At 41.2% G+C, this 14,229-nt stretch overlaps 1 protein-coding gene across 2 annotated transcripts in view; it reads right to left on the reverse strand.

Moving 5' to 3' along the window:
• NUB1 (negative regulator of ubiquitin like proteins 1) overlaps positions 1 to 14,229 on the reverse strand; it is a 28,029-nt gene that overhangs the window by 11,625 nt on the left and 2,175 nt on the right. For both annotated transcript variants that reach the window (XM_060156328.1, XM_060156330.1), the window contains exons 2-8: positions 13,712 to 13,829; positions 11,071 to 11,238; positions 9,304 to 9,362; positions 8,212 to 8,282; positions 5,336 to 5,518; positions 5,048 to 5,139; positions 3,681 to 3,787 (exon numbers count right to left, since the gene is read on the reverse strand). In XM_060156328.1, the coding sequence (XP_060012311.1) occupies positions 3,681 to 3,787; positions 5,048 to 5,139; positions 5,336 to 5,518; positions 8,212 to 8,282; positions 9,304 to 9,362; positions 11,071 to 11,238; positions 13,712 to 13,829 (798 nt within the window). The remainder of the gene's footprint in view (positions 1 to 3,680; positions 3,788 to 5,047; positions 5,140 to 5,335; positions 5,519 to 8,211; positions 8,283 to 9,303; positions 9,363 to 11,070; positions 11,239 to 13,711; positions 13,830 to 14,229) is intronic.

Here is a 14,229-nt window from a genome sequence, read left to right on the forward strand (position 1 = left end):
AGGGATTGAACCCGTGTCCCCTGCACTGGCAGGTGGATTCTTAACCACTGCGCCATCAATGACAGGGAAGTCTCTGTCATTTATGCTTTAAAGCAGAAGTCTCCTAAGTGGAGTGCCTGCACTCCAGGGTACGTACAAGACAATCCACTGGGGCGTAAGAATAATCTCTCAGAGCAGGATTTTCCTATTTATTTGTGGTTTCTTTCTTTGAACATTTCTATTCTTTGTGAACGTTTTGTAACATACACACCATATTTTACACACATGCACACACACCCAGATGTATGACCAGGTGAGGGGCACCTTCTCTGAATCTTCTGCTTGGCCTGAGAACTTGACATTGAGAGGAGAGGAAGAAGTTCATGGACCATGGTCTGATCTTACACTCCAGGTGAGATTTACTGATCTACCTGTAGGCACCTTCGATTTCTGGGAGAGAAGCCTACCCCACCATTCTCACAAAAGCAGCGGACATTTAGCCAGTTTTCAAAGTCTCACACATGTGAACAGGCTTGTTTGTGTCTAAAGCATCAAGAGTGAGGACAGAAACTGCCTCCTTTCAGTTAAAAATAAAATCATGCGTATAAGTTTGACCCAGAATTCAGTATTTGTGCAGCCAAAACCAAACCCAAAACCAAAACGCAGCACAGGTCTCACATTAAAGACGTTCGTTTCATTCTTTTAGTTTAAACACATAACACTTTTTATTCATATATAGGCTATAAAAGAGATCATGACATCACCTGTATATAATAATTTTGAAACTGTTAGGACTATATTTGAACCTGATCATGTCACTCAGAAAAAAATTTAAAGACTTGTATAAAATTGTCTTAGAGTATATTTTTATTGATTTTGCTTTAGTAGCCTGAATAGTCAATAGCCAATAAATTTTCATGTTAAAAACATTAATTAAAATCAATGTATAACGCTGATTTAAACAAAATATACTGAGCCTAGCTTTAGAAAAATTAAATCCCATTTGGGCTCAAGTCAGTTATTTAACAGAAACTTATTACACTTGCCTCATGAGTTTTACATTTTTTATATAAAATAAAGATATTAATTTCAAGAAAGGTAAGCTAAGCTTAGGTATCTGCTTTTTTAAAAGGAAGGTTGGCTAAAAAGTCATTTTTAGTTTTATTACTGGCTGTAAGGAACTGGATTGTGTGTAGTTTTTTTGTGTTTCTCGATACATGGGTTCAATAAATACCATTAAGCGATGCTTGGGATGCAGTTAAAAACATGTTACTTGAAAAGAGTGGTGTGACCTTTTCAGGGCTTAGTTTTAAGCTTTGTTAGGTGGGACCAGAGCAGCCTGTAGGGCAGAATTAGCCCTTCTTCCCACACCCTACTGAATTCTCTAGCCAATGCCCCGTTTCCCACAGGTTATTATCCGCCCTCTGTGATCTCTCTGCTTCTCTGAGGTGGTGCTTTCCCAGCCTGGGGGCAAGGCAGGTGTGACCTCACAGGCCTGTGCTGACCATCACTCAGCAGAAGACTCCAGGGGCGCCCTGTGCACTCTCCCGCAGGCAGCTCTTTCCTCCCACCACTGTGGCCTCCCTGGATTCCGAGCTCCATCTATTCCACTCAGGGGAGACCAGGAGGCTCTGCCTGGGTTTCTCCTCCGCACACTGAGGCCTGGGAACTCCAGGCAGTGAGCTGAAACAATTCACAGGGTTCCACTCATTTGTTTCCCCGCCTCAGGGACCACTGTCCTGCATTGCCAGAAAACCACTGTTTTTACACACTTTGCCCAGTTTTTCAGTTGTTGCAGGGGAGAGGGTAAATCCGGTCTCCATCTTGGCCAAAAGTATAACTTACATTTTTAGCTTTAAATAGGGGAAAGAAATTACTCTCAGTCATACTACATACCATACCACAAGATGTACAAAAGAAAGCTGTGATAGAACTTTGAGCCTACTTGGAGCAGGCACGAAAAACATCAAGGGGCAAAGGAAGAACAACTTAACTTTCTTCCACCTCCACCGCTGACTTGCATTAGACTTGATCTCTTTTACGAAGAGAGGGAAGGCGCACAAAAATTACGCTAATGAGTTGACCTGCATGAACAAATCCCCAGTAGAAAAAACCAGTATTTTCTACTTAAAAAGGCATGACAATTATTACTGGATTATTATGTCTACTACTCACTGAACATGTTAACGTACCATGAACTGAAGAGGGAGTTATTTTTTACTCAGGGTCTCCCTGAGACCTGAAAATGATTTCAAGGAGGTGTCCAAGGTGAAAAGACTGAGAAAGGCTCATACAGACAGATCAAGGTCAACCATGCCTCAATAACCGCTGAACCTGGATTACAAGTGTATGGGAACTCAGTATATTAGCTGCTATTTTTATGTTTGAAATTTTCCATAATAAAAAGTTAGAAACAATTATGGAAGCGAATAAAAAATTTACCTGAATTTAAGGACCTAACTTACAGCCTGCACTGCTACCTGTAGCAGAAGAGAATAAAACTGACACTCAGAAAAAAGCGAAGACAAAGAGGCAGAGGAGGAAAACCAGAGAGGCACCAAGCCCTTTTCTGGTTACTTTCAGCTTTGCCCCCTCCTCCCAAATATTTTAGACAATAAATCCCCCTTTTTGCTTAAATTTAAGTTTGTTCACTTAAGACACAAGGGTGCTGCCAGTACCGCTGGCAAACTATATATACTTACATTTATCTTCTTAAATGTACTGTATATATTGGGAGTTCCTCAAAACGGAAAAGAAAATAACACTGACGTTGTTACCTTTTGAATATTTCAAACATCAAGTCTATTTTTCAAATATTTCATCTGCCTGGATTATAGCTTCTCAGTACCGTTTCCCATTAAGAGGAACCAGGAGCCCTTGAGAAAGTGTTGGCTGTTGCTCTGGGGCAGGAACTATTCAGGATGAGTCTGGACCAGCTCTGGCCACGAGAGAGCAGAGACTACAAAGATTACCCCAGGATCGGGTCAAAGGGATGCAGGACCACCTGCCAGCTGAAGACAGCCAGTTTAAGCTCTGAGGTGTGAAGTGTATCAAATGTGTTAAAATCCATGAGCTCATACTGATACTTAAAAGAAAAAAAAAAAAAAGCAGGGAAACCTCACCGGTGATGTCATCTTTGGAAGATGCTAGGGAAGCAACTCATTTATTCTGAAAAGAAGAAAATAAAGAGAAAGAACCCAGCATTTTATTCTGTCTTTCTGTACAAATTGTACCTTAGGAGGACCAAGCAGCGATAAGGAAAAATATTTTTCAAAAGAATTCCAGCAATAAATGCAGAAGGAATAATACGTTATCACCATCTTGGAGCGCCTAATGAAACAGTGGATTTGGGGAACGCTCATCAACATCTACACCAAAATCACTAAGTGAAAAGCTGACAGGGACCTTATAACGGACAGTGCAGGCTGACAACATGTCATAAGAAACAGACATGATACCCTACATGCTTGTTGTAAAAAAATAGTGCCTATGTTTATAAAATGCTTTACAGGGAAGAGAGATCAATTAGAAATGCGACGGGGAGAAACAGTTCACAAATCAGTCTACACCATAACTACTCTTTTATGTTAACCATCTTGGGTGAAAATTGGAAGTGTGAAGTGCACGGGGTGGGGGAAGGGTGCTGTGTGTAACTGTCATCCTCCTTCAAACTTGCTTTCACCAGGTACAAAAGCACCTACCAGAAATATCTGTCAGCGTCCAACAGACACGGCAAGGCTATTCCGTATTCTTTTCTTTTCAGGAAAGCTCTGCCTTTCTCATGATATCCCATAGCTAACATAAGGGCCTAGGAAAAAATAAGGATTTAAAAAAACATCACTTTAAACTAATAAAACGAATTATATTAAAAGCATATTAAGCCTAAAGAAATCAAATATTGTGAAAACAAACAAACAGACAAAAAACTCAAGATCACAACTAAATCTAAAAGCCAAAATTAAGGAAAACAGCATTAAACCTTCATTTCATTTAAACACTGAAACCAAGAACTCAATTTAACATGGCTGAAATGGTCAGAACCGGCACCTGTCCCTTCGTTTTCATCACTTTATTTTAGTATCGGCTGATCTAGATCTATTTCTAGTATCCGTAAGACTAAACATATAAAAAACCAGCCAGTAATGACTGTATCTTTTCTAAAAAGAGCATTCATTTCACTCTCTATTCTTAATCAGGTTTTTTTCTGAAGTATCTGTCAACTGTAGCATTTCTAAAACAATTTTTGCAAGGTGATCCAAATTTCTTTAAAGTTCATTAATATTTTTAGATTTGAATTTGTATATAATTCCATTTTGTAAAGGTTTCCCCTAAAGATCTAAATATCATCATTTAATATACGAACGTAGTATCTGCAGTGGGCAAACAGTTGCCCAAAAAAATCAATTCAATGAGATTACAAAGCTCTCTTATTAAAACGTAACTTCAATCCTTAATTTTAAATCCATAATTCATATAGTGAAACCGACTCAAAAGTGTCCTTTAAAGACCAAAAAATTAAAATTAACTTGACCCACAGTCACTAGAGCTTTTCATATAAGAAGCTACTGGACTCCAGCTCAGAGACTGATCTCATGGGCCAAGTTGTAGATGCTGCTAGAAAGACCCCCTTGGATATGTTCAAAGGTAAAACCACTTCACCCTTACTCCAAATTAGAGAACGGGGCTGTGGAGAGACAGGGGAAGAGGTGGCAGAATCATCTGTCACACTCTTCCCAAACTACCTAGCACCCCAGCCTCCCCTTCTGATCCGTCCCTTAGGGAATGAGGCCCCCAAGTAAAATAAACTACAGCAAAACAAACACTGCCACAGGAAGCCACTGCTCCAGGACAGTGAGGTCCTGCCGTTCTGTACTCAGGCACTGACACTCACAGGGTGAGCCGGCCAGATGCAGTGCTCATCATATGGTCATGTTCTCTGTTTATGAGCTGGAGACTGAAAGCTGCTTCTAATCCTTTATAATAACATTGCAAGATAAAACAAATAGAAAACCCCTTCTGCTCTGACAGCAGATCAAAGAACAAGCCATACATTTCTTACAGTACTTACTTTTCTTTCTGATGGAGGGATTCTGATTGATCTGCCTGTCTGGTTAGCTATGTCTAAGTATGGTGTGGTTTCTGGATCCACCACCATCTCAGCTGCAACAAAACCAAAAGGAACTCCATTAGTTCAATGTTAAAAAGCAGTGATGGTGACATTAAAAATGTTAGACTGTAGGCGAAGAAAGGCCAACAAGAAATGTGATACTCCCCTCCCACGCACGCTCCCGCCCATTTGCTGCGTGATTTGCTGCCACCTTTGAGGACTTGAGCGAAAGTCTGAAGCTCTGTGTACCTCTCTCTGCCAGTATCTCCAGGCCTCTCTTAGTCCTCTGAATTCTTTTTTCTTTTAGTCTGGCTTCATTCTGCTCTTCTTCTTCCACCTGGGAGTTTTTCCTCACATCCTCTTCAGACTGTTTTAGTTCGAGCACCATAGCTTTTACATTGTGGGTCACTCCCTGTTCCTCAAGTGTCTTCCCTGTCAAAATCAGAAATGCACGTTATAAAAAGAGTCATTAAATTTACTGGGTAATAGGCCATCTTCTATGTTAAATGGAATCCTTAAGCCTGCGTCAGCACTTGCAAACCACCATGCCACATGATTGGTAAGAAGATGTTTAAATTTGGCTGTTTACCTATGTTATTGTTAAGCACTGGTTAAAATCAGCCAGGGAAAATGAGGTGACTAAATTAATCCTTTGTAATTTTCTTTACTCTCATCATAAGATCAAACTAAAGCAATCAACTGTTTGAGAATCTACTACAGAGAGAGACGTGATATCTCCCACCCTCTAGCTGGAGATATAATCCAGTTCTCAGCAATGGACTGGAGGCCAGAGTGCAGTGGCGCACTGTGAGAGGTAATTTACTGAAGTGGGTAAAAACAAACACCTTGGGTTCCATCCCTTCTTAACTCTATAGCCCTGAGTGAACCACTTACTGTCCACGTCCTCATATAAAAAATGGGAATAAAGAGAGGTAGAAGTTAATGGAACAGAATGAAAGAGAATATGAACAAAATCAAAAGCTGGCTCTATGAAAAAAATTAATCAAATATACAAACCTAACAAAAATTAAGTCAAAGATGCAAAAAAACAACAAACAAAACGAAAAAGGGTAAATATAGATAGCAAACATTATAAAATACCAAAATAATATTAGGAACTATAAGCATATAAATTTGAACACATTTCTGAAAACTCGAGTTGGACACACATTCATATGCATACGTACATACACATACACATATATATATTTAGGAACTCGACAACCATTCTAACATTTATATTGAAAAATAGAGGACTTCCTTGGTGGCACAGTGGTTTAAGAGTCCGCCTGCCAACGCAGGGGACATGGGTTCGAGCCCTGGTCCGGGAAGATCCCACATGCCGCAGAGCAACTAAGCCCGTGCGCCACAACTACTGAGCCTGCGCTCTAGAGCCCGCGAGCCACAACTACGGAAGCCTGCATGCCTAGAGCCCATGCTCCGCAACGAGAAGCCACCGCAATGAGAAGCCTGCACACCTCAATGAAGAGTAGCCCCCGCTCGCCGCAACTAGAGAAAGCCCGTGCACAGCAACAAAGACCCAATGCAGCCAAAAATAAATAATGAAAAATAAGAAAAAGAAAGATCCATCAATGGCCAAGTTACCATGATAAAGAAGAGCCAAGAGGGAGACTCATCTTACTAGATTTTTTTTTTTTTTTTTTTTTTTTTGCGGTACGCAGGCCTCTCACTGTTGTGGCCTCTCCTGTTGCAGAGCACAGGCTCCGGATGCGCAGGCCCAGCGGCCATGGCTCACAGGCCCAGCCGCTCCGCGGCATGTGGGATCCTCCCGGACCAGGGCACGAACCCGCGTCCCCTGCATTGGCAGGTGGACTCTCAACCACTGCGCCACCAGGGAAGCCCATCTTACTAGATTTTAAAGCCACAACAACAAACAAACAAACAAACAAAAACCTCTGGTGAGACTATCCATGCAGCCCTGGGCTTGAGGAAAGAACTTCTTAAAACACAAACAATAAGGTGAAAAAGTGATGGATTTGATAACATCAAAATCAAGGATTTCTGCCCAATGAAGGATACCACAAACTAATTAACATAGAGATGCGATGACAAACAGTGCAAAGATATCTAAAACAGGTAACAGGAAATGGCTAGAGGTGATGCTGGAAAGGACGACTAGGGCTAGGCTGCGAAGGCTGCATTACATCAGGCTGGGATGTGAACCTGACTCTCCGTAGGCCATAGGAACCTAATGGAAACCAAACAGACTACAGTGCTTGCCCGAACTGCTGCAACAGCTAACTGGTCTCCCAAGGCCATTCGTGTCTCCTTTGCATCCATTCCCCTACTGCAGCCAAAGTGATCTTTGAAACACAAATATAATTGTGTCTGCTCCCCAGCATCAATGGCTTCCCACCTCTCTAGAGAGAAGCCCTCTAATACTGAGTAAGGCTCAAGTCCAGGGTTCCTCAGCAGCACTACTGGCATCGTGAGCTGCATTAAGTCTCTGTTGTGGGGACCGTTCAGTGCCTTGATGTTCAGCACCATTGCTGGTCTCTTCCCATCAACTGTTATGAGCACAACCTCCCCTGGCCCCCTGCTACCAAGTCATGACAACCCAAAATGTCTCCGGACATCGCCAAATGTCCCCTGGGTGGCAAAATCACCCTTGGTTAAGAAGCACCACTATAATCTTTACAATGTGGCCTCGCTGCCTGGCCCTCCATCCTTAAGAAGCACTACGCTCCGCTCACCTACTACACTTGGCCGCATTAGACCTTTTCAATCCCTCGAATTCACACGATGGAGCTGTAACACGAGGCTCTCTGTCTGGAGCGCTCCCCACCGCAGCCTCCTCCCCGTCTTCACTCAGCTTTAGCTCTTCTCCCTCAGGGAGAATTTACTAGAAACTCTATTTTACTTTGAGCACGCCTAGACTTCCATTCTGTAACATTTCACCAGACCTGTACTGAGTATCTTTGGAAAAGTTGCTTCCTGCTTTACATTTTTATTTTAGTAAACTCTAAAATAATTGGTTTTGCATTATATACATGATAAAGCCACCCAAAATTTTTGAACAGAGGAAGAGTGAGAAAAAAAGATACAAAGTCATTATTTCTCTATTGACTTGATTTAAAAATTCTGCATACTTTGCCATAACATACCTAGTTGAAGTTGTTTCTTATTTATGACAATTTTGATGTAATTTTCTTGAAATCCAAAGGTTTCAGCTATCCTGTAAAATAAACCCGAAAACTATAGGTAACCAAATTTGTTATTTATTATCCATTAAATAGATTTTAATCATATAGCTATTTTATACATTCTTCTCAGAAACACCGAGTATTCCAATTTACTGACTCACAACATTACTTCAGATAAAGTCAGCTTACTAGATGGTTATTTGAAACTGTGTCAGAGACAGTGTCCTTTTGTAAACTATCTGTTTTACTATTTGGTTCCTTGTGAAGTAGAGACCACTGGTGCTGTGTATCTGTTTGAACAGGAGGGCCCTAGCTGCATGTCAGGAGAAAAGCCATCCTCTATACCTTCTGCGGTCTCCTTGGAGGAGCCCATAATAGGGGGAGTTGTTCCATACAATCTTCTGCTCATTGTGTGTTGAATGAATGATGCTTCCTGAATCCATCCCTAACAGCCCTCATGTAGACCAAAGAAGAAAATGAGAAAAATCACTTTAAGAAACACTGACTGGCTATCCCTGGAGGTATTCAAAATACTTACCAGTTAAAAATACACAAGTAGATGAAGTAATTGACCAGGTTTCAGAAGTTAGGTTTTCACTGGTATGTGACAGGCAGGTATTTTTTTTCTTTTTACAAATGGGCAAACAGCCTGAAACTGGCTGAAATACTTCACTGAACACCACAGCAAGCTATTAGTGCACTAAGGAATAAAATTCAAAACTAATGATCTGGCCAATATCAGACTGTCTCCTATTTCTATCACTCATTCATTGATTCAAACACGTATCAAGTACATGCATCCAGAGTTCCCACCTGATCTCAAGTTACACCAGGAAGTGAAGAGATTGCTGCAAGTCCTGAGTTCTCACTTTGCCCTTAAATGCCAGTGTGAGCCTGAATAAGTCCTTCAGCCTCAAAGCCTCAATTTTCCCTTCCATTCAGTGACGATAATCAAACCTGCCCCATCTCTCTTACAGGATGGCCAGGGAGGATCAAATGAGCGGGTGTAAAAGAGCTGAGAGCACCTGGGGCACGGGGCACACAGATACTTACTTAGACCTCAGTTCTCTGCCAGTGACATGCAGTCGGGTCTCCAACAAGTTTTTCCTATCCTATTTAAAAATAAGACAAATAGAATACACTTGAATTTGACACTTTCTTGGAGCTGTTATTCTGCCTATAAAACCAGACAGGTTGATATCAGATGATGTAAATACTCGCATGCCTAGCATGAAGCTATTGAACAAAACCTGACGTGTGCTGACCCTGTGACCCGGAAGTCCTCAAGGGGGCAGCAGTGTGGCACCACAGGCAGGGCTTCAGTCTCTGGGGGAAGGTCAGCTGCTCACTGGGGTTTGTCCCCCGTCTACTCAAGAGAGCTGGCCTCTGCTCCACTAGGACCCATCCCACAACCTCTGGCACTAGGGCCACCTCAGTGAGCAAAAGAGATAGTCCCTTCGGCGCTCCCAGTGAGGAGGGAGCAGCAAGACATGTTCCTGGAACCTTTCCTTCTCGGATGGCTGGGCTTCAGAGGAAAATACGGGACCACCAGCGACACCTATGAGACCATGCAAATCATCTGCTCTGATTCCATACTCACCAATCAGCTTTCTGACTGGTGGTCTGGTTTCCCAGGTACTTGATACTAGCAATGAAGAGTCCTGTATATACATACTGCCCTTTAAATTCCCAAACTGGCGTTCTGAGATAGATACATATATAATTTCCTTCTTCTAATAAAGCTCTTTGCTTTTCCTAGAAATTTTTAACAGCTTTATAGAGAGGTAACTTACATACCTTAAAGTTCCCTGTCTAAAGTATAAGAGTCAATGGTTTCTAGTATATTTACAGAGTTAGACAACTGTTATCATAATCAAATTTCAGAACATTTTCACCATCTCCCCAACCAAACATGTGCCATACCTCCTATTCCCTCCCCTGCCCCCACCACAGACAACCATGAATATATTTTCTGTCTCTACGGATTCACCTACTCTAGATATTTCCTATCAATGGAACAACACAATATGTGGCTTTTTGTGTCTGGCTTCTTTCATAATGTTTTTGAGGTTCATTCATGTTGTAGAGTATCGGTACTTCGTTCCTTTTTATGGCTGAATAATATTCATTGTATGCGTGCACTCCATTTATCCACCGATAGACATCTGGGTTGTTTCCACCTTTTGGCTATTGTGAATTGAGCTGCTACAAACGTTCATGTACAAGTTTTTGTGTAGACATAGTTTTCATTCCTCTTGGAGTAAAATAGCTGGGTCATATGGTAACTCTTAAACACACTTATTTTCATTTCTTCTGAGAATAATTAACATTGATAAGTCAGAAGAGGCACCCTTGGGTGCCCTGCCTCAGTAACATTTCTGGACTTCAACTACTGAGGACGCGGCCCTGACACAGGTGGCCCAGGTTACGGTGGCCCTGCTTGGGCACTCAGCTCTGCCTCTGGCTTCCACTGGCATAGAAAAAAAAGACGAATTCCTTTGTGATGTGTCCTATACAGTTTTAGAAAATCTGAAGTAATCTTGTATTCCCCATTTTTGCTAAATGTTCATTCAAACTCTAGAAAATGTAAGAATGTTGAAGCACAGCTCTGTGAAGCCTGCAGGCCAGACTACTTTGTAAACGTTCCAGCTTAAGAATCCATAAAATTGACTTTTAAGTTTGTAAATGTTCAACATGTAAAGTAACTGAAAAGAATTTTATCTTTGGATTGTATCTTCAAAAAGAACTCATCATTTATTTAATCACATCATTAAGTTAACTAAGTATTAGTAACTATGTAAATTTGGGGAAACTACTCACTTTTTTTACCCGTGGAGGTAAGAAGACTTCGATTGTAGCAATTCCTGTTGCTTTATAGTGCTCATTGCCTGTGCCACGCTCCACTGCTTTGCAACGTATTTCTTCTATTATCTTTTCTACTTCATTTTCACAACATTCTAGCTTGTCAGAGTACTTCTTAGCAAGGTCCTATAAAGAAAAATTTAAAAACACAGATCAATACAGTACCAACTCAAAAAAAAAAAGTATAATACAGAACAGTGCACATGGGACTCTAAGGCAAAATAACTAATGAGTGGTGGTCACCCCTGTTATAGTGAAATCCAGACTGTGGCTTGACATCTTGAGAGGTGTAGAGTTTAGAGAGGACCCAGGGAAACATCAAAACCAGGAAAGGACAGGAAAATAGGCCCAAGAGAGAAAGTAAGACCAGTTGGGATTATACTACGGGGAAAAGCAAGGTGGGCTGTGACTTACGTAACTGCAGTATATACACAATTATTTTAAGGAATAATGAACTGTTCAATACCACTAAAGGGTGGGGACAAAAAAACCAAAGACATAAACAGAAAACATTCTAATTTTCCTAACTTGTGAGAACAAGTCAGGTTATACGACGGTGTAAGTATATATTTATAATAGGGGAGATGTTCATGATACACATAAGTTACAAAACAGATCAGAGGACTTCCCTGGTGGCGCAGTGGTTAAGAATCTGCCTGCCAATGCAGGGGACACGGGTTTGAGCCCTGGTCTGGGAAGATCCCACATGCCACGGAGCAACTAAGCCTGTGCGTCACAACTACTGAGCCTGAGCTCTAGAGCCCGTGGGCCACAACTACTGAGGCCCGTGCACCTAGAGCCCGTGCTCCGCAACAAGAGAAGCCACCACAGTGAGAAGCCGGTGCACCACAAAGAAGAGTGGCCCCCGCTCACTGCAATTAGAGAAAGCCCGTGCGTAGCAACTAAGACCCAACACAGCCAAAAATAAATAAATTAAATAAATTTTAAAAAACCCGAAACTTTCTGTAATTCTCTAGAAAACATAAACATAATTACTCAGTGAGGGTTTTTTTCCCCCTCCTGACACCAACTGGATGTCCTACAATTCAATTCAATTCTGTCATTAACGATCTGGAGTTAGAGGCAGACTCCACAGGCTAAGGGCTCAATCCCACAAGTCTGCCTTCATTTCAGGCACCAGGTTACCCACACTTCTGTCTGACTTGGATACAAAGTCAAGGGTCCCTACAACCCCTACCCCTTCAGGCTTGGTAATTTGCTAGAACAACTCCACAGAACTCAGGAAAATGCTCTACTTATTATTACAGTTTATTATAAAGAGTACAAATGAACATCTAGATGGAGATGTACATGTGGCAAAGTCTGGAAGGGCTCAGAGAGCAGGAGCTTCTGTTCCTGTGGAGCTGGAGTGTGCTACTCTCTGGCGCAGGGACGTGTCTGCCAATCTGGAAGCTCCCCAAATCCATCATTTAAGGGTTTTTATGAAGGCTCCATTATGTAGGCACGATTGATAAAATCACTGGCCGCTGGTGAGTAGCTTGATCTCCAGCCCTCTGCCCTCACCAGAGGCTGGAGGGTAGGGCTGCAAGTTCCAAGCTTCTAATCAAAGTCTGGTCTTTTAGGCGAGCAGCCCCACCCTGAAGCTCTCTCCAAAGAGCTGCTTCTTAGAACAAAAGATGCCCCTGTCACCCTTACCACTCGGGAATTTCCAAGGGTTTTAGGAGCTCCGTGCCAGGAACTGGGGACAGAAAGCAGCTTTCTTATTATGCCACACCTAGTTTCTAAGCCAAGAAATTATAACAAGCAAATTCAAAAGAAAGATCAGAAGGTTTGCAAAAACTAAAAAGTGAGTCCTGTCAGGAACAAGAGAGACAGGAAAACCCTAAGACCCTGACACAGCTATCACTATCACCTCCCAAGCACGTCATTGTGTCACAACACAGGACAATTTGATGCCCTCCTGACAATTCTTAGTCCTTGATAAATGTTACACTGTTTATCTCAATATACTCAGACTGAGAAAACAGAGAAGTACATTCTAGGATATTCCAATATAATAGATTTCTATCAAAAATGATTAATGTTCCTCAGCTTCGAAAGGCAGGCAAACTTCAATTTCTAGAAGTTTCACTCATGTAAAATGATGCCATTTCTGATGATACCATAAAAAACCAAGGCATAATTATTAGGAAAATATATTTTGGAAAAATGAACAGATAGCCATAGTGTAAACAAAGCTGGGGGAGGGAAGCATTGTTTTACAGCAGACCACAGTAGCAAGGAGGGCTGAGAACCCACCAGGACACTAACGCTGAACAGGTCACACACTAAGCTTCTGGCACTGGAACTGCCCTGCTAGCAGGAACACCCAGATTAATAAACTTAGGTAACATCGTGAAGGTATTAGAAATGATATATGCCAAAATAATTAGATACCATTCTCATATAAATAAAATCTTTTTAAATAAAAATAAGCTTGCCAACTGCTAATAAAATGTGGGACCTGCTTTTCACTCATGTTTTTGGTTATGCCAAAGGTTTACCTGGTTGTGCCTGGCAACTTCTGGTGACTTCAGAATCTTACTTACCAAGGAGACTTACAACACTACTAATTATTAATGTCTTAAAAGGAAAATACCTTCAATGCCAAACCAACTTTTTTATTTTCATCTGTATATGGAGGTTTCCAGAGTTGAATTCTGTCTTCCCTTAAAAACTGGGTCAATTTTGCTTGGAGATATTTCTTTTGCGCCATCCTTGAAAGCAAAACAGTACATCACTGATACCCCATGCCACATTTCAAAGTGTTTTATAACTTACCTAATACACTGATGGGTTTTCTAGAGTAAGCAGAGGTCTCCTCCACTCCTCCTCCAGTTTAGTCTAAATTACTTTTAGACTAGGTTTTAACTAGCTCCAGGCTTCTCTAAAAGATATATATATTATATACAGACTGAAATATGTATTACATATGCAATTATATATATTACATAAAAATACATATTTCAAAGTTGCTAATATGTAGCAAGGTTTATTACACTTTTCTATTTCTTAACCTGCTATTATTCTCTAAGAGAAAAGATAAGATAAATCCCTAAAGTAGTGAACTTAAACAATTCGATGCAGAGCTTATCAATTCTCCTGTATATTGGCTAT

This window comes from Lagenorhynchus albirostris, chromosome 8 (assembly GCF_949774975.1).
Source record: "Lagenorhynchus albirostris chromosome 8, mLagAlb1.1, whole genome shotgun sequence".
Taxonomy (NCBI): Eukaryota; Metazoa; Chordata; class Mammalia; order Artiodactyla; family Delphinidae; genus Lagenorhynchus; species Lagenorhynchus albirostris.